We start from the raw sequence: 18,549 nt of genomic DNA on the forward strand, positions 1-18,549 counted from the left end.
TCACAGAAACCAGGAAGGTAGACAAAAAAAATCATGGGGGGAATAGGGTAGATGAAACGAGAGACGAGAGAGAGAGAGAGAGAGAGAGAGAGAGAGAGAGAGAGAGAGAGAGAGAGACTTTAACTTAGGAGACTGGGGTAGAGAGTGAAAGGTAATACAGAGAGATGTGATTTAAAAAAAGAGAGACAAATAACACTAAGGATATTTGTGAAAGCCAAAGTAAAATACGTTGTTTTATAACTTTATTTAAAAAAATATAATGTGTGTGCACATGTGTGTACATATATAGTTTAAATGAAGTTATAATACATGGACGTTAATGCTCCCCAAAAGAACCACAGACTAAGGAAATCCAAAATTCTAATGCCAGGCATGGGAAACCTCCTTGGAGTCGCTGGTTGTAGGTGGTGCTCCAAGAGACTCCTAAAACAATATAGGCTATTACCATTATCCTTGGTTGCCTTTGAAGACCTGAAGATAAAACCATTTGGTGAAGACACCATATATTTTGGGCAGACTTTGAAAAATTAAGATGAAACTGACCTGAAAAATCTCCTTCCTGACCCACCTAGCTCTAAAGGTATTGGATGGTACTATGCAAGCTGACCAGGGAGAAAAGCCATCAATAGCAATCAAAAACAAGTACTGGGCAGGCAAGATGTCCCCAGTGCTTCAATAATGGCAAGTTTATCTTAGAGGTAACCAATAGATATATAATTGTACTTACAGCCTGCTCAATAGGAAGAGGAACCCATGCCGGGTACTACAAACCTATGTCTGGTTTATGTGAGAGGACATAGATCTAGAGAATCTACCACTGCCATTTTCCTAAACCAATATAATCTCTATCCGTATTCTAAATACTTACCCTTATACCCACAGATAAGCCCCAGATAACCCCCTTCCTCCTCCCTCTGCAATAGATAGAAACCACTACAGAGATTCACAGGTTATCCAAATGCAGAAGACAACTGGCTGTGGGGTAACCAATCCCAATTGATACATCTTTAGTGAAACTTCCACACCTAAGGCTCAGGAAACATCATGGAAGGAAGGGTGAGGAAAACTGTAAAAGCCAGGGGAACAGGGTTCACCCTGTGAGGTACTATCTTCTAGTGACAGAAGGAGGTGCACCCATGAAATCTTAACAATACAGTCACCAAGAGAAAGTCTTCATAATGACCTTACTCAACATGAGTGGGGGAGATTTCACAAGACTCCACACCTGTGGAAAGAAGTTGAATCTATCAGTGGCTACAAGAGTGAGCTTTTTTCTCCAGGACAAGCCTCCCAATTGGTTATCCAATCCCCAAAACTCAACCCTAAACACAAGCATATATGAGCAACACTAAATGGATTCAGTGGTGTGTGTGTGTGTGTGTGCGCGCGTGCACACGCATGCATGTGTGTATGCATGTGTGTATGTATGTATGTATGTATGTAACAGTAGTTAAAGAAGGTCATGATTTGAGAGAAATGAAGAGGAACAGATAAAGAGTTAGGAAGAAGGATAGAAATAACATAAATAAAATTTAGTGTATGAAATTCTCAAAATAATAAATCTAAACTTAAAAACTTAAAAATAATATTGATATATTAAAATATTATTTTAAATGGGGGTGTGTATGTGACAGTGTGATGGCTTGATGCATAAGAGTTTAGTTCCCTGAGATTCACATGGTAGTAGGAGAGAACAAACTCCAACCTACAAGTATACAAACACATACAAAATGAATGAATGAATGAATGAATGTAATATTTTTATTTTTTTGAAAAGGAAGAGAAGAGAAAGGGAGGAGAAAGAGAAAGAGAGGGAGAAAAATAGGGGTCATTTTGCTTATCTAACAAATTGCCTGGATAATTACAAAATTGAATGTGATTTTTGAAAGAAAACTAAACCTGGCATAACGATTTGTAACTTGGGCTTAAAATTTATCAGTTAGGTACCCTTCCGTTTGTGTCAGCAGGTACCAGCTGCAGCAGGACCCCACTGCCTCATGACAAGACACTGTAGCCTCACCATTCCCTGTGTTGTCTAACAATGGGTGGCGCTCTCTTTTTATCAGATTGTAGTGACTACTGTGATGAAAGGTTTTTCTCTTTTTATTGACTTGACTTCTAAGAACTGGTATTTATGCATATGTGTTTGTGATTATATGTAGATTTCTGTGAATCAGAGGAATGACAACTTGTGTCTAATTCATGTGTCATTTACTGTAGTAATGTCCTAATTATGACAACTGAACAGAAATGCCTTTTAGTATCTTGCTTTGTTCACCCTAAGTGTTTCTGTTTTACAGAAGTCAGCGTCCAAGTGTAATGTCTCGTAGCTGAAGGGCAGTCATCCAGAACAACATTTGATTTTTAGTCTCTAAGTCTACAAGTGAGATGACTCGCAAGGATAACAAGAGGCACATATTTCTCCTGAATTCTTAGAGCCAGAAGCACTTGCCCAGGTTCCTCTGGTCCAGTGTACTAAGAGGCTTTACTGGCATAAAACCTGGCAGGTGGACAAGGAATCCAAACTTAAGCCTCTTGGCTTCCCTTGAGTGCTGGTACCTGTCAAGAACAAAATGGTCTATACTAGACCAACTTTGACGTCACACCACTGTTTGTGCTAGCTCCTCTTCTGTGGGTCATCTATCCAATCTTCCTCCTCCTTTAGGTCATAGATGAGCAGGGCGATGTTCTGCCCCCTGGCAAGGAAGGAGACATAGCTATCAGGGTGAAGCCCACCTGGCCTATAGGCATGTTCTCTGGATACGTGGTAAGGACCCGTGCTCTCCCTCTGTTCCCTGCAAGGATGAGATGGACCTTATAGGACAAGGGTTGCCTAATATTATGAACACCCTCAAGAGGTATTGGTGAGATTCACAGAGTTATCAGGGTTCAAGAATGGGCACTTTTCCATAATGATACCTTATTCTGGGTAAGCCAACAATAATATAAAATTGAAACATACAAAAAATGGGAGCAGCTGGGCGTGGTGGCACACACCTTTAATCCCAGCACTCGGGAGGCAGAGGCAGGCGGATTTCTGAGTTCAAGGCCAGTCTGGTCTACAAAGTGAGTTCCAGGACAGCCAGGGCTATACAGAGAAACCTTGTCTCGAAAACAAAAACAAAAACAAAAACAAAAACAAAAACAAAAAATGGGTACTTTGTACAGAGAGAAGCCAGACCATTCACTCTTGCCATCCACAACCAAGTACTAAGAAATCACTAAAGAGCTCACATTTCCCCATGAGCCTTTTCAACAGCAAACCTTCTTACATCATGCTGGTGTTCTTATTGCTCTAAGCTACACACAGCAGCATTCTCCCTTTCCTCTCCACAAAGCATGGACCTGGGACTTACAGTATTGTGAAGCTTTAGAGACATGCTAGGTACTTCCCAGAGAGAATCACAATAGTCTAACAGCATTCAGCATCTAGAAATCTGGAAGGCACTCACAGATAATACATGAGTAGGACCATCTCTCTCACCAGGAACTGATGGTGAAGCCAGAGATTATAAGCCCGGTCAAACCTACAACTGTTAGAAATGAGTAAGGGACAAGATCAACTGCACAATGTCTGGATGTGTGGCAAAAGCTTGTACTCCAAATAGAAAATAAGCAAGTTTAATAATAATGTTCTTCCTATCATTTACTATAGTGGTTCCCAACCTCTTGGTAGCAAAATTACAGTTGTGAAGTAGCAACAAAAATAATTTTATGATTGGGGGTCACCATAACATGAAGAACTGTAGGAGGAACATGAGGACTGCACCGTCAGAAAGATTGAGAACCCTTGGTTTATTGAATATATACTAGGAGGCAAACATTGTCTTAAGCCTCCTATTATACATTAAACACATTTAATGTTCCTAAACATCATGTAAAAATTTTAGAGCCAGATTGCTTAAGTTCAAATGCTACTCCAGTATTTGCTGGATGATCAGGAGCAAGTTATTCATATCCCTGTCTCACGTCCTCTTTGGGGAGTTGGCATCAGGTTATAGATCACATACGGAATGTAATGACAATGGTATTTATGAAGCCCTTGTAATTTCACCACACATAAGTGTGCTAAATAAAGTAACCATGAAAGATTCAAATTATTATTCCCACTGTACAGGGGAAACTGAGGTTCTGCAACCAGGATGCAGTTACATTGCACACTTCTCCAAACATTGTCTGCATGCTTTCCCCATGTAGTCCCAGATGCTAGCTCCCTAGCTAGGACATGGGTGTCCCCATCAAATACACAAGGAAACTTGTGTATACAGTGATGTTGGCAGATCTATTTAGGGCCACAGTGGTAATGCCAGCAGAATCTGTGTGATGACTATAAAGTCTAAGCCAGTGATCAAGAAACTTGACTTCTGCTCTCAGTTTACAACCTAGAATATCAGTTTGGCTTCAGACAAACCCCTTGAACTTCCCTTAGCATTCCCAATGGTAGAGCTAAGTGAAATATTCTAATCTCATCTGGACATCAACATAAAACCCATGCTCCCATACCTGAGTAAGATATAAAAATGTCCAGTCAGTAGCCCTCAAGCATCCTTAAAACTCATATGTCAGAGGCTCAGTTAGAGGGGCCCAGCCATGGCAGAAGTATGAACACCGGGTGAGGCTTAGGAATTCTGCTAGCCAGTATCCGGACCTTTTAAGTACAATGGAAGAACAGCGAGGAAATGCCAAACGGATTCCATAATCTTGGGTGGTGTTATAGATGAAGAGAGGTTAAACTGTCTGTGGAAGGGAAAGTGGAATATGGTGAGGGAATCACCTTAGAATATAAATGTGTTAATATCATCTGTAAGATTTCAATTTAGAGGGGTAGGTGAGAGACCCTTAGTTAGAATGACAGAAACAAGTGGAGAGAAGATCCAGTTCGGCTGGGGAATCTATGGTTGGTAGATTCATGATAGCTCCATCATAGAGTGTACAACTGCTCAGGTGGTAAACTAAAGTAACTATTCATAGAAGTTCTGGGGCCAGGGACACAGACTTTACAGACACCATAGCTCTCTGTTTCCATGCTCACTTAGGACAATCCCAAGAAGACACAGGGTAATATTCGAGGAGACTTTTGGCTTCTGGGAGACCGGGGAATCAAGGATCCAGACGGGTATTTCCACTTCATAGGGCGGACAGACGATATCATTAATTCCAGTGGGTGAGCACAGTTTTTGGACCAGAACGGGTCTTCTAGGTTTCTGTTCCACCCGATTCTTAGTCCTAGAGGCTGAAGGGCATGCTTTTGCAGGTACCGGGTTGGACCTTCTGAGGTGGAGAATGCACTGATGGAGCATCCTGCCGTGGTCGAAACAGCAGTGATCAGCAGCCCAGACCCTATCAGAGGAGAGGTGATGGAGTGTTCGTCAAACATGGGAATGGTGTTTTAAGGTGGTTAAGAACACAGACTCCCAGGCTGGGCAGCTTGAGTTCAAATGTTGGCCATGCTGCCAATTAGCTGCTTAATCAGTATTTCCTTCAGTTTTCTCACTTGTGAGGCAAAGGACTGTTGTGAGTTTTAAATGTGCTATATGTTTGCAGGATGCTAGGGACAAAGCTTAGCAGTATCTGTAAGGATCTTTTTCTTAACAAGAGTAAGGAAGAGGGATTTGGTCTAGAAGATGGAGCCTTTGAACAATGCAGTGAATAAAGAAGGTACCAGGGTCATAGAATTGTGCAGGTCTTAGTATATGCATGGAGAGGGCTTAAGGCAGATAAGTGGGTCTGTGTCCCAGTGTACTTCTGCAGGGCACAAGCCTGGTGATGTCATATGTCTGGCAGATACAGGGAATATGGCATGGTAAGATAATGAGAGCCACTGGGAGAGCAAAAGAGGACCTTTGACCAAGCTGAGTTGTAGGTGGTTTTATTTCCCTTCCTGTGAATTAAATATGAAAATTTTATCTTATCCTACAGATGGATAAATTTTTGAAGAGATTAAACAAACCGTTTAAAGTTAGAATCCCCAGACTTGGTTTTCCTCCCAGCAATCTTTACTGTCCCTAGGGTATGGACTGAGCCTGGGCTCTCTTATCCTCGATTCTCACTCAAACAAATAAGTCACTTACCCACTTCCCATGTTTCCCTTTCCTTTGGTTCTGATATTTGGATGGATGCAGGCATTTAGTTGTGGTAGCCATGGTGAGTATCTTGATATTAATTTTGCGTTTTCTCAAGGGATGAATAAGTACCCTGACACGTCTTGGGTCCCATTCTTGCTGTAGGTGGTGAAGGCATTTGTGGTCCTAGCCCCTGAGTTCCTGTCCCATGACCGAGACCAGCTCACTAAGGTGCTTCAGGAGCACGTGAAGTCAGTGACAGCACCCTACAAGTACCCCAGGAAGGTGAGGCTGTCACCACCCATGCCCCATGCTGTTATATTTCTATTCTTTGGAATGAGGACAAGTCCTCTAATTTACATGTCCTCTCTGAAGTGATGAAAATCCCTCCAAAGACAATCCCACAACTATCTCAGTGCATGAAAAATGGTCCTAGCCTTTGACTTATTTAGAATTAAAAGCCAAATGATATCATGGAAGTTCCAGTAATTTCTTGAAGTCTGTACAGAGCTTTGCAAAAATATTCAGAACTATACAGAGTTCAGTTGCAATGATAGAAATATAACTTAAAATTTGCTGCTTGCATAACTGACAAGTCCATGAGATGGCACAACCTTTCTCGTGAATAGTTCTAGGCATGTGTATGATAGATACTGTTAGGAATTCTGTTTCATTTCTCCAATTTTCTTCTTATGTATTGGCTTCATTTGTTGAAATATTATCCTTCTGAACTGCCATCCATTCCAAATCTACATTCTTAGCAGTTTGGCAAACTGCAGCAAAGGAACTAATACATGTTCCCCCAAAGACTAATGATGGCCTTGGAATTGCTTCTTGCTGGGCTAATTTAGGTACCCACTATTAAATCATTCTATGAAACCAAGACAGTAGAGGTCTTGATTGGTCAGCTCTGAGTCATGTGGTCATCCCTGCAGAAAGTACAGGAAGGATGGGAGAAAGTGGAAGGTTCTTCTGGGGAAGTGAAAATGCTCCAAACAGAAATGACAGAATGCAAGGACTACATAGGCTCCCAGTGGCTTTCACTCAGGAGATTAAGGCAAGTGCACTGTCATGCCAGGAAGACCATATCCACCCAGCTTCTCATCCCTGTGACAAAATACCTCAGAAACACTTCAAGGAGAAAGTAGATATTTTTGGTTCATGGCCTCAGAAGCTTTGTTTCCTGGTCAGCTGGTCCCTTCAGTTTTAGCCATGTGGCAAGGTAGAAATGTCATGGTGCAAAGGCATGGTAGAGAGAAGCTGTTGATATCCCCTCAGTAGTCAAGAAACAGAGCAATAGAGGAAAGGACTAGGGACAAGATACCAATGGAAAGAATGCCCACCTCCAAAGAGTCTACTGCCTTCTAACAATGCCACCAGATTCTGAACTCACCAGTGGGTTAAACCATTGATGAAGCCAATGAACTAACTTCACCCTCAAGACTCTCCTCTGAACATGGCATTAGCCTTTAACACATGAGTTTTTGTGGGTACTTCATGTCCAAATTATAGCAGACCCAGTTGTTGGATTCTGCTCAAAATAAGAGTTTGTACCAGAGAATGGGGGGAAACATATTTTGAAGTTGGTGTGGAAAGTGAGAAAACCCATGTTAGGCTTAGAGCCAATTCAGTTCTTATGTCTCCTGGGTACCCAGTGTCTTAGTTCAGGCTAATTGTCATAGGTAGGCACCTTGACAGTAGACCCCAGAGACTGACCTTTATACCCAGCGGTTTTAAGAAAGTTCTGATGTGCATCTCTGGAGAAAGGAAGAATTGTGAGGGACACAGAGGGAACATTGAGCAGAGTGAATGTAGACTGTGTTTTAGTCTCATTAGGAACCTAGACAGGCCATGGAAAGCTCAGAAGACAGTCCAAAACTTTCCTGAGTTGAAGTAAGGAGGGGGAAAGGGCCATTATAGTCCCATGTAGAACAGGCATGAAATCAGGTTGCTGTGGGGAGGGACATGACCCAGGCAAGACAACAATCCTTAGCAAAGGCAATCTAGAAAGGGGTTGGTATGGGTGCTACATTCTCCCTTTCTGCAGAGGAATGCAACTGAATATCAGAGTCCACAGCAAAACTTTCATCCTCAAATTGAAAGGAGTGCAGCACAACACAGTCTTAGGAGTCACAGTGTGGGTCAAGATCCACTTCTGCTGATTATCCAATATTAACTGTGCTCCTGAGTTTCCTCATCTGTAAAATGGGGATGGAGGATATTGATGGTCCCTTCTGTGTGCAAAGGGTGCAGTAAAGAATCCACTGACATGGCCACACCATGATTAATCAGGGAGGTTTTTTTGTTTGTTTGTTTGTTTATTGTAGATAACAGAGAGAGATTAGCAAGAGGCATCTGGAATAGACTGCCATGGCTACCTCTCTGGGACAGAGAGAGAGCAGAGAGAAGAGACCAGGGAGGTACAGACTAACCATTGCTAGGGCCATGGAAGCAGAGAAGAGAGCCAAATTGGTGGGAGAGTCCTGCCACGTAGAGGGAGTTATGCTGCAGCAGGAGAAGGCTAAGTTAGCTGGGACAGCCTGAGAACCAGCCTGGGAACCTGATCTGTTGGAGGCTTGTTTGAGTTCATAGAGAAGTAGATATGCTTTCTGGAGACTGGGGAGCGGGGAGATGGGGGTTGGGGTGAGGTGGGTGAAGGCATCAGGAATTTAGAGAGTGCTACAACAGAGTAAATACTTAATGAGTGTTTTAAAGAAGTTAGACGAGGATGGAAAGACGCCTCAGAAGACAAACTGCCCTGCCAGGAGATCTTAGTTAGGTCCCCCGAGTCCACAAGGTAGTTTACAACCATCTGTAACTCCAGTTCCAGGGAGATCCAAAGCCGTCTGCTGATCCCTGCAGGTACTACATACACATGGTAGACATATATGCAGGCAAAACACCTGTGTGCCTATAATAAAAATAATGTTTGGTTTTTCTTTTAATTTTTTAAAAAGAAACAAGACATCCAGTCATTCCAGATGTAATGGGTATTGAATTGCAACTGGACATTTCTAAGATCAAGTGAGGGGGCCCAGTCATACCACATACATACTGAGTGTATCACTCAAGTATTGGCCCTGGTCTCTCCTCTAGAATCCCCAAGGCAGCAGGTTCTTCTCCCTTGCAGTGCTCTGCCTACAACTATGCCCAACTCCTCTGCTTCTTTTTCACCATAAGCAGAGTTATTTTCTTCTTAGCAACAAACTGAGCTCTTCCTCTTGGCTTCCTTCCATTCCTTAAATTTCCTCTGGAGCTAAATGGTAAACACTTTAGGACAGTCCATCATTGCTGCAGTTATTCAGCAATGACTGCCTTTCAAATGCTAAGGCCCTCAGAAGGGACAATACTATTGCCCTTTCTCCACAAAAACATAAAGATATTATTATTATCCTTTAGCATACTAAAGTAAGTGGAGTCTCACCAAAGTCAAGTTGGCTGGAGTGGGAGCTGACGCATACAGTTTTACGTAGGAGCTCAGGTGTCTTCCTCTGAGCTATGCCATGTTCATTTTGCTGCTTCTCTTTGCTTCATGGCTATGTGTAAAAGCCAGTGCTCTCCACCTCCCTGTCATGTTCTAGCCAACTGCTTCCTGCCCTGGTTTCTTGTAAGGTTTTTAATACAAACAGAGCCAATCTAGAACATTCCCCTCCCCCATCCTCATTCACCTGGACCCTCCAGACTTAAGTGCTCACAGTAGCACCTCTTAAAAATCCAATGCCACCGTGGCCACCAATGACCTCTGTCAATCTAATTTTCACAACAGGTGGAGTTCGTCTTAGACCTGCCCAAGACCATCACAGGAAAAATTGAGCGTGCAAAGCTTCGAGCCAAGGAATGGAAAACATCAGGACAAGCCCAGGCCCATTGAGACTCCTGAGACTTTCAATGGGGTTCTGTTTTCCCCAATCCTTTCCTGTGACTTCTTAGTCTCCCCATGGAGACATAAGATTATTCACACAGAGGCATGCATGTGATTTTGGTCTCTGTTTGGCTATTGACAAAGAACAATGACACGTTTGATGCTAAAAGAAGAAAGAAAGAGGGAATAAAAGACTTGCAGGGGGAAAATAAAGTCAGAAAAGTGCTAAACCAGCAAGGGAAAGAAACTGCCAGTTCAAGTGGGCAGGAAGTGGGAGAAAGAATGGGAAAAAGAAAATGAGGAGAGGGCAAAAAAAGAAGGAACTGGAGAAAAGTAGAAAAGGAGGAGTGTGTGGAAGGACACTAGTGACTTTCCCAAGTTGGCTTAATCCTTAGGGACATCATGTTCAAAGGAGGAGGAAATACCACTTTGTCATACCCAAGGAACCATCCTACACATGTTGTGAGCCATCTTGCTTCATCTATGTGTCATCTGCAGGCTCAGCTTCTACACCCCAAAACGTATCACTTCCTTTAGCTCACAGTTTTTTTGTCATATCATTACTTCCTTGAATCAATATTAAAATCATTTTAAAATCAAAACTCTAAAGGCACTCTTTGGGCAAGACAGGGGAGGCATGTCTGAAGCAGCTTATGAACTAAGAAACCCTTAGAGGGCTGATGGATGATGCTGTTAATGATAAACCACGAGCTCAGTTACCAGGACAACCTGATCAGCAGATCTACGTGTCTAGGAGAGCTGCTGAGGGGGCAGAGTCTCACTTGTAACCTAGAAACAAAGAGTTAATGAATCTTCTTGGTAGAACTGGGCAATCAGGAAATGAAATCAAAGGTTCTCAAGAGCCAGTGAGTCTTCTTGGAAAACACCCAGTGACAATAACAGAACACTACTTACCAAACCCTTGCCAGGAGCTAGTCACTTTCTCTTTCTCTCTCCCTCTCTCTCTCCAGCCATTGTCCTCAGTTTTACAGAGGAGGAAACCAGAGATCAGATGATAATACACAGTCACACAATAGACAAGTCACAGAGACAAGGTCTGCCTATAAAACTGTGCTTTGAACAGCTTCCCTTGCCTCAGCGTGTTTGCTTTGGCTAATACAGTCTGTATCAGTCAGAATTCTTCAGGCAAAAAAAAAAAAAAATATCTCCACCTGACACCCCTCCCTCCCTCCCTCCCTCCCTCCTTCCCTTCCTTTAAAGTATGAAAACCCAATACTCCAGATGTTTGTGTTAAGAAAAGCTGTTAAGTTTTAGAGAGTTCATCTGTAAGGTGTGTACATGTCACATTGTGCATATTTTAGACAGCACAAGCTCATGCATTTACTTGGGTTGCACACTGCTTAGCATATCCTGAAAGATAATCATGAAGATGGCATTCACAAGAATAATAATGACCTATAAATTAGTCACTGAGGTTTCGAAATAAATCCCAGTCTGGGGGTTCCAGAACTAATATTTTAATTAAGCCTCATTGGGTTTCAAAGCTTATAAGCATATTAGACTTGAAAAGATATTCTGTTTCAAGATCTGAGATATTTTGTGGATTGTCAGCCAGAACTCACAGGGATACAGCCAGCAACAGGGAGGTCAAGGATGCAGGTAGCCATTCCATGCAGCTCCACAGGAGCAGAAGACCACATCCTTCTCCCCTTTTATCCCACACCTGAGCATCCACATTTAACCTGCTCCATGTGAAAATGTACGATGGTGTCATAACATAGGCTTTCCTCATTTCCTACCCTCTGACACTGTTACCTTCCACCTTCAGTGTTACCAACTTAATTCTAAAAAGATAAAATTTGATTGACTGATGTGAGTTGTTTACATCAAGTCTGATCCACATGTAACACAAACATGGCTTCAGGTATCCAACATAGTTCACTAGAAGAAAACTGATAGAAGAAAGGGGCCTGCCTGTGTGATCGATCAGCAGGTGAAGGAACCTGCCACCAAGCCTGATGACCTGAGTTATATCCCTAAGACCCATATGGTTGAACCAACTCCTGCATGTTGTCCTCTGACCCCCATAAGTTTACATGCACACAGACGCATACAATAAATAAGTAAATACAATAAAGTAATAAAAGGATAAAGCATGACATTAGACAATCTCTGAGGTTAGCCCGATATTTAGACACAGAGTGAACAGCTCTTGCAAAGCTCACAGGTATGTTTGGACAACTTCAACGCCTCTCTTCTCTCTAGCATCTTTTCTTGATGCCTTTTCTCTCTGCTCATTTTTCACACTAAAGGGGCCATGCTCAGGACTTTATCTAATGAAAACTCGGGGGGCTAAAGAAAAATCTCTGCCAGTCAAGGCTCTCTCATAATAGAGGGCACTGGACAGTTTCAGTTGAGTGATAACATCTGACCTAAACGCTAGTTATCTGTGTCCCATACTCCTTTTCTGTTGCTCCTGGCTAGTCATTCTTATGGCCTACTATCATTATGCCATAGTGAGAACGATTGTGTGTGTGGATACATGTTCATGCATATTCAGGTACATGAGTGAGTGAAAGGTTACATCCACATGAACGTTGTGTGTGAACACCAAAGGAACACCATGAGTGTCGTTCTCATGAACATCGTCCACCTCCTTTGAGAAAGAATTTCTCATGGGCCTGGAGATCACCAGTTAGGAGCACGGATCCTCCTGTCTCTGCCACCCTAGCACTGGGATGACAAGCAACGCTCCCACCTTTCTTTTCTAAGGTGCGTCTCCCAGCTTGAGAATGATTTTTACTATATTCCATTACTCTGGGTCCAGCCTATGAGCCCTGCTTTCAGTGTCATGCATAGCAGAAGCCCTTTACCTTTAAGAGGAATCAATGCTGCCCCTTGGTTATGACCCTGACTCCCTTCAGTCTGCTCCATCCTTCCTGCCCATGGCTCAGATGAAGTACCCATAGTAGCCTGTACCTTAAAGGAGGCTGCTATGCTGTGACTGTGAAGAAGTCCCAGATCTTGTCTTTTTCAGCACATGAGGAAGCTTGACCTTGTCATCCTGTTCTTTTTGGTTCTCTACATGTAATATCCTGACAATGACTTTTCAAAAGTAGGTACATCAACCAGCATGCACCCTCAACCTGCACAGCCTATGATGTTTGTGCACTGTGGCATAACAAATTAACCTCAAATAGTACCATTTAAAACAACAATTTCACTATGCTTATAAATTCTGTGGGCTGAGAATTTGAAAGAATAGTAGTGAAATACATGCGTACACTCACACACAACCACACACATGCACACTCCAATAAATCTAAGACCTTCAGCTGAAGAACTTGGGTGTTGAAAGAATTTGATGGATGGGATTAAATTGTGCCCAAGTTCATATGTTGACTGTACTTGAACTGGGCCTTCTTATCCAGGATAAGTAGAGATCATGAAGGTGGATCCCTCATGATGGGATTAGTGATTTTATAAGAACAGTGATTGAGAAAGAATTCATTCTGTCGATGCCCACGCAAGCAGAACAGCAAACAGCTTAAGAACTCATGGAATGTGGCCCACTGGTTAGCACAATCTCAATGGGTACGCCTTGGAGAGGCACTACATGTCCTGAGGATTTCATGCTGCTGTAGGGCATCATTCTGCTTGTTACCCTTGTGGTGATCATCATGCCCCCCCCCCCAATCTACGAGTTATATGAAAACTCTAAGAGGGTTTCCAGACCCTTACCAGGCAGTGTCATTGGCATTTACAATAGTTGTTCTTGATCTTTTTCAGGCATTACTGCTGGAGCAGATTGATTCAGTTACCACCCATAGAAAGAATTTGGAGATATTTACATGTTAGTAAAGTTAGGTTAAGGTATTTTTGTTAGTGGTTTTGATGAAGAAAATCTTGAGGAGCAATGTCAAGTTTAGAAAGGCATTAGAAAGTTTGATAACCGAGTGAAGGGATTTTTGAGGTCAGGGGACAAGAATAATAGCAGCCTGACTAGGACTAACTGGTGCATCTCTCTTGCTGGGCTGGTGATCAAATGGTGATTAATTTCTTGTACCTATTTTTGCCCTCAGCTTCCTGATATGAATTAATAAAAAACTGTTAATGCATAAATGTGTACCCTGAAGATTTAGAGTAGAAATGACTGATTGTTTTTTTTTTATATATATACAAAAGTTTAGATTTGTGATTCTTTGAAGATTTTGTATGATTACTTTTTAAGATAAATTGAAACCTGCCAGTAAGACAACCTGGCTGAGAAAATTGCCTTGTTTGCTTATACTTTGTTAATTTATAACAAGTTGTTTAGTTACGAATGTATGTGGGTTCTTGGGAATAGTTTGTTTTTAACCCATAATATGTAAAACATTTGATCATGTGAAGATATTGAGGAACATATATTTCTCTTTTTTTCTTTTTTAAAATGTATTCTCATTGTAATTATTCACTTAAAGAAAAATAGAATGTAACCACATTGTGGTTTCATGCTGCTTGAAAGATTTTCCTGGTAGATATATAAGCTATGGAAGAAAAATAAAATTTTTGGAGCTTGCTTCATCCACCAAGTGTGTGTGTGTGTGTCTGTGTGTCTGTGTGTCTGTGTTGTGGGTCTGTGTGTGTGTTTATGTCTGTGTGTGTATGTCTGTGATTTTTTTTCTCCCTTTTTCACCAGCCTCAGAGAGAGAGTTTTTCAGTGTCACCAGGGAGTCTTTTTCCTGCCCAAGAGAATCAAGTTTTTGTTTCTTCAGAAAAAATTCTAATGGTAATCAGTCACCAACTCCACACCCCACCTCAGTTTACCTGCCTTGTCAGAGTTGGTTTCCAAATCATATTCTCCCCCATCACAGGAAACCAACTAGTCACCAACTTGAGCTTGGACTTCTCGACTCCACAACTGTGAATAATGAGTATCTGGTATTCACATTCTCTGATATTGTGTACGGGGCCTAGAGGACCTTCACTCACATGGAACCTGATTGGGCTGGAATAAGAAAGAGAGCCCTTTTTATATGGCTTGGATTCCTCACATAGTAATCTTGGATTTCATACCTACATAGGTATACTGGCTGATTTTGTGTCAACTTGACACAAGCTAGAGTCATCAGAGAAGAATGAGCTTTGGTTGGGGAAATGCCTACATGAAATCCAACTGTAAGGCATTTTCTCAATTAGTAATCCATTAGGGAGGGCCCAGTCCATTGTGGTTGGGGCCATCACTAGGCTAGTGGTTCTCAGTTCTATAAAAAATCAGCCTACACAAGTCATGGGAGCAAGCCAGTAAGCAGCTAAGCAGGACCCATCCATGGCCTGCATCAGCTCCTGCCTCTAGCAGGAGTTCCTACTTGAGTTCCTGTCCTAACTTCCTTCAATAACGAACAGCAATATTGAAGTATAAGCTGAATAAACCCTTTTCTCCCCAACTTGTTTTTTGGGCAGGTGTTTCATCACAGAATCATAACCTTAACTAAGGCAATAGGTAACTAAGATTAAATCATTGTTGGATTATTGTTCAATTGAGAAATCATCTGCATGACAAGACTGGAGTTCAATCCCAAGACACCATAAAAAATAAACACTCATCATGCTAATAATCCTAGCACTGAAAGAGGCAGAGATAGACAAACCCTTAGGGTTGCTTGGAAGCCAGCCTAATGTACTTGGAAGGTTCAATGAGCTAGTTTGTCTCCCTTTAAAACGGTAGGTAGAACCTGACGACACTAAAGGCTCTCTTTTTGCTTCTGCACAAACATGCCTGAGACTAAAACACCCTTTAAAACCTATCCTCAAAGGCTACATAAGCACCCAGGCACTAACATTATCCCAGATTCTAGGAGAAGAAACAGAAATTCTACTTCTTCATGGGAAGTGAGTCAAAGGTTATAAAACTATCAATTCTGTAATCCTTGAGTAGTACCCCCAGGTTCCGAGACAATGTACTAGTCAGGGTTCTCGAGAGTCACAGAACTTAGGGAATGACTTACAGGCTGCAGTCCAACTAAGCCAACAATGGGCAGCTGTGAAGGGAAAGTCCGAGAATCTAGTAGTTTCTTGGTCCTATGAAGCTAGGTGTCTCAGGTGGTCTACTGTATAAGCTGGAATCCTGAAGAAGTAGGTTCCAATGGATGAGCTGCAAAGTGAGTGTGAGCAGGTGAAGAAAGAACCCTTCCTTCTTCCACTGCTCTCATTTTGGCCTCCAGGAGGTATGGCCCAGATTAAAGATGTGCCTCAAGATAAGAAAGGTGAATGTCAATCCAGATCAAAAGCATGTGTCATCCCACCTCAAGATCATGATCAAAAGCTATTGTCTTAGCCGGGTGTGGTGGCACATGCCTTTAATCCCAGCACTCGGGAGGCAGAGGCAGGTGAATTTCTGAGTTCGAGGCCAGCCTGGTCTACAGGGTGAGTTCTAGGACAGCCAGGGCTACACAGAGAAACCCCGTCTCGAAAAAAAAAAAAAAGCTATTGTCTTCCTGCCTCAAGATCTGGACCACGGGTATGCCCTCCATTTCTGGACTGTACTTCATTCCAGATATAGTTAAGCTGACAACCAACAATAGCTATCACGGGCAATAATTTCTAATTCTGTGTTTAGGGGATCTTACCCCAGTAATCAATAACACAGTCTCATGGAGTGCACAGCCATCTTATGTCACTGAGGTAGTGACATCATTGAAGAAAATATTTTGAAGCTCAGAGAGCTGGAATAGACAGAAAGGAATGTCAAGGAAGACAGGGTGAAGACGAGAGAAAGACCATTCTTAATGTCTTAACTTAATAGGGCTTAGCTCTTAAGCTTGAGTTAAAGTCTCTCGATTACAATGTCCTTGCTGAATTTATATAAAGACCACCCCTGGCTTTTGTCAGTGATTGCTTTATCCTAACTTTTTTGAGGCATGCCATCATTCAGTCTGCTTTTAGGTTTGCACTTTGACAACAACACAGATCAGGGCTATAATTTGCTTTTCCACTAATGATCTATCTATTTAGTAAAATAAGAGTGGAGTGCTACAAAGAATATGTGAGAGAAACAGTGCAAATTGCTAAGTCTGAGGGAAGCAGGGCTAGGAAATTGTGCTCCTCTTTCCCCATTGAATTTCTGTGCTTTGGAGCACACTATTTTAGCAACCCAATATACCTCTCTCCTGATGTCACTATGGGGGGGGGGACGACAATACAGCCAACAGGCAGACAATTGAACCATCTTTGAAAATATCCCTGACACTCAAGGTGATAATATGTTCTCACACTGCCCCCATATACAAAGGATGGGACTTCCTCCTCTGGGTGAAAGGGACCATTAGCTCTACTGTGGAAGAGCGTATACAACATCCTAACCAACCCCCAAGTCACTGGAAATTTTCACATTGGTAAGACTTTTGTATTGGGGATAGAGAGATGACTTGGCAGTTAGTAGCACATGCTGCTAGCTAAGGGATCTGGGCTTGGTTCCCAGCACTCATACAGTAGCTCACAACCTATCCTAACTCCAGTTCCTCAAGTATGTATGTGGTACACAGAACACATGCAGGCAAAGCATTTATACACATAAAATAGAATAAATAACTCTTTTTAAAAATCAGTAAAACTCTTGGTTTTTCCCAGAGATGCCTGGTGTCAACACATAATGATTGGCATGCTCTGCCTTTGGCTCTAGAGGAGCTTCAAGTATAAAGCAAGTGAAGGAATTTGTATCTGTATTGATAGTGTCAAGTTTCCCAGTCCCACTACTGTGATTGAAGAAGCATTCAATGTCTTTACTGTAACAAAGACTCTGAATTAATCAACTTATGGGGAAAAAAGGTTATTTTAGACTCTCAGGTTCATTTTTCAGCCCATGGTGGGCTAGACTCGCTGTTTTAGTCCTGTAGTGAGGCAGCACCTTCAGCTGATAGACTACAATGTCACCTCAGAAGCCGGTGAGAAGAGAGGGAATTAGGAAGGGTCAGAATCTCATACCCCTACTGTATGTCTACGATGACCAAAAGTGTCCCACTAGGCCACCTCTAGGTTCTACCTTTCCTCTAGAGTGCAATCCTAGAGCTCCAGCTTTCAGTGTGAGGGACCCCTAGAGCTGCCAGTACCCAAGCTGCAGTGTTTTGTCCAGACTTGCTCCCAGTACAAGTTAAGAAGAGGATTCATGAACCAGATCCCCAGAGAAGGTGAATCACTTCATTAGAGACTGTGTTCCCTAAGAAACATGGTCAGCTTGTACAGTGACTGAGATCACCATGTCACATATTAAGGAATTTGCACTTGTTCTAAAGAGTAATGTCATTAAAGTACGTAACACAGAGCAAAAGCTTAGTCAACTATGCACTTTTAAACTATCTTGATGAGTGAGGGGACACTGTGTTAAATGTGAAATTGGGATGTGCTTAGAGAAACATCGTCTTAGTGGAATTTGGTGAACTAATGACTAAATAACGGAGATGGGGTTGGAGGGAAGGGGGTGCTGAAGGGTGACGTCTGGGGTTTTTAACCTAGCAAGCTTGGGTCTGTGATTTCAGCACTTCCTGTGGGTGATGGATTTGGAGGTGGGAGTACTCTGTGGCTGTGTTCACTCAGGATAACAGTGTTAGTGGCTAAATATTAATGTCTTGTATATCTAACATTAACATGTAACACTGATTTGTTAGTCAGATACTCAAGTCTGAG

The 18,549-nt window shown here is 42.2% G+C and overlaps 1 protein-coding gene across 3 annotated transcripts in view; it reads left to right on the plus strand.

The window, feature by feature from the left end:
* Positions 1–10,526, plus strand: part of Acsm2b (acyl-CoA synthetase medium chain family member 2B) — a 54,392-nt gene extending 43,866 nt beyond the window's left edge. For all 3 annotated transcript variants that reach the window (XM_029540755.1, XM_029540750.1, XM_029540763.1), the window contains 5 exons: positions 2,666–2,767; positions 5,037–5,164; positions 5,255–5,354; positions 6,228–6,347; positions 9,829–10,526. In XM_029540755.1, the coding sequence (XP_029396615.1) occupies positions 2,666–2,767; positions 5,037–5,164; positions 5,255–5,354; positions 6,228–6,347; positions 9,829–9,933 (555 nt within the window). In that variant the 3' untranslated portion in view covers positions 9,934–10,526. The remainder of the gene's footprint in view (positions 1–2,665; positions 2,768–5,036; positions 5,165–5,254; positions 5,355–6,227; positions 6,348–9,828) is intronic.
* Positions 10,527–18,549: the final 8,023 nt, after the last annotated feature.

This window comes from Mus pahari, chromosome 1 (assembly GCF_900095145.1).
Source record: "Mus pahari chromosome 1, PAHARI_EIJ_v1.1, whole genome shotgun sequence".
Lineage (NCBI taxonomy): Eukaryota > Metazoa > Chordata > Mammalia > Rodentia > Muridae > Mus > Mus pahari.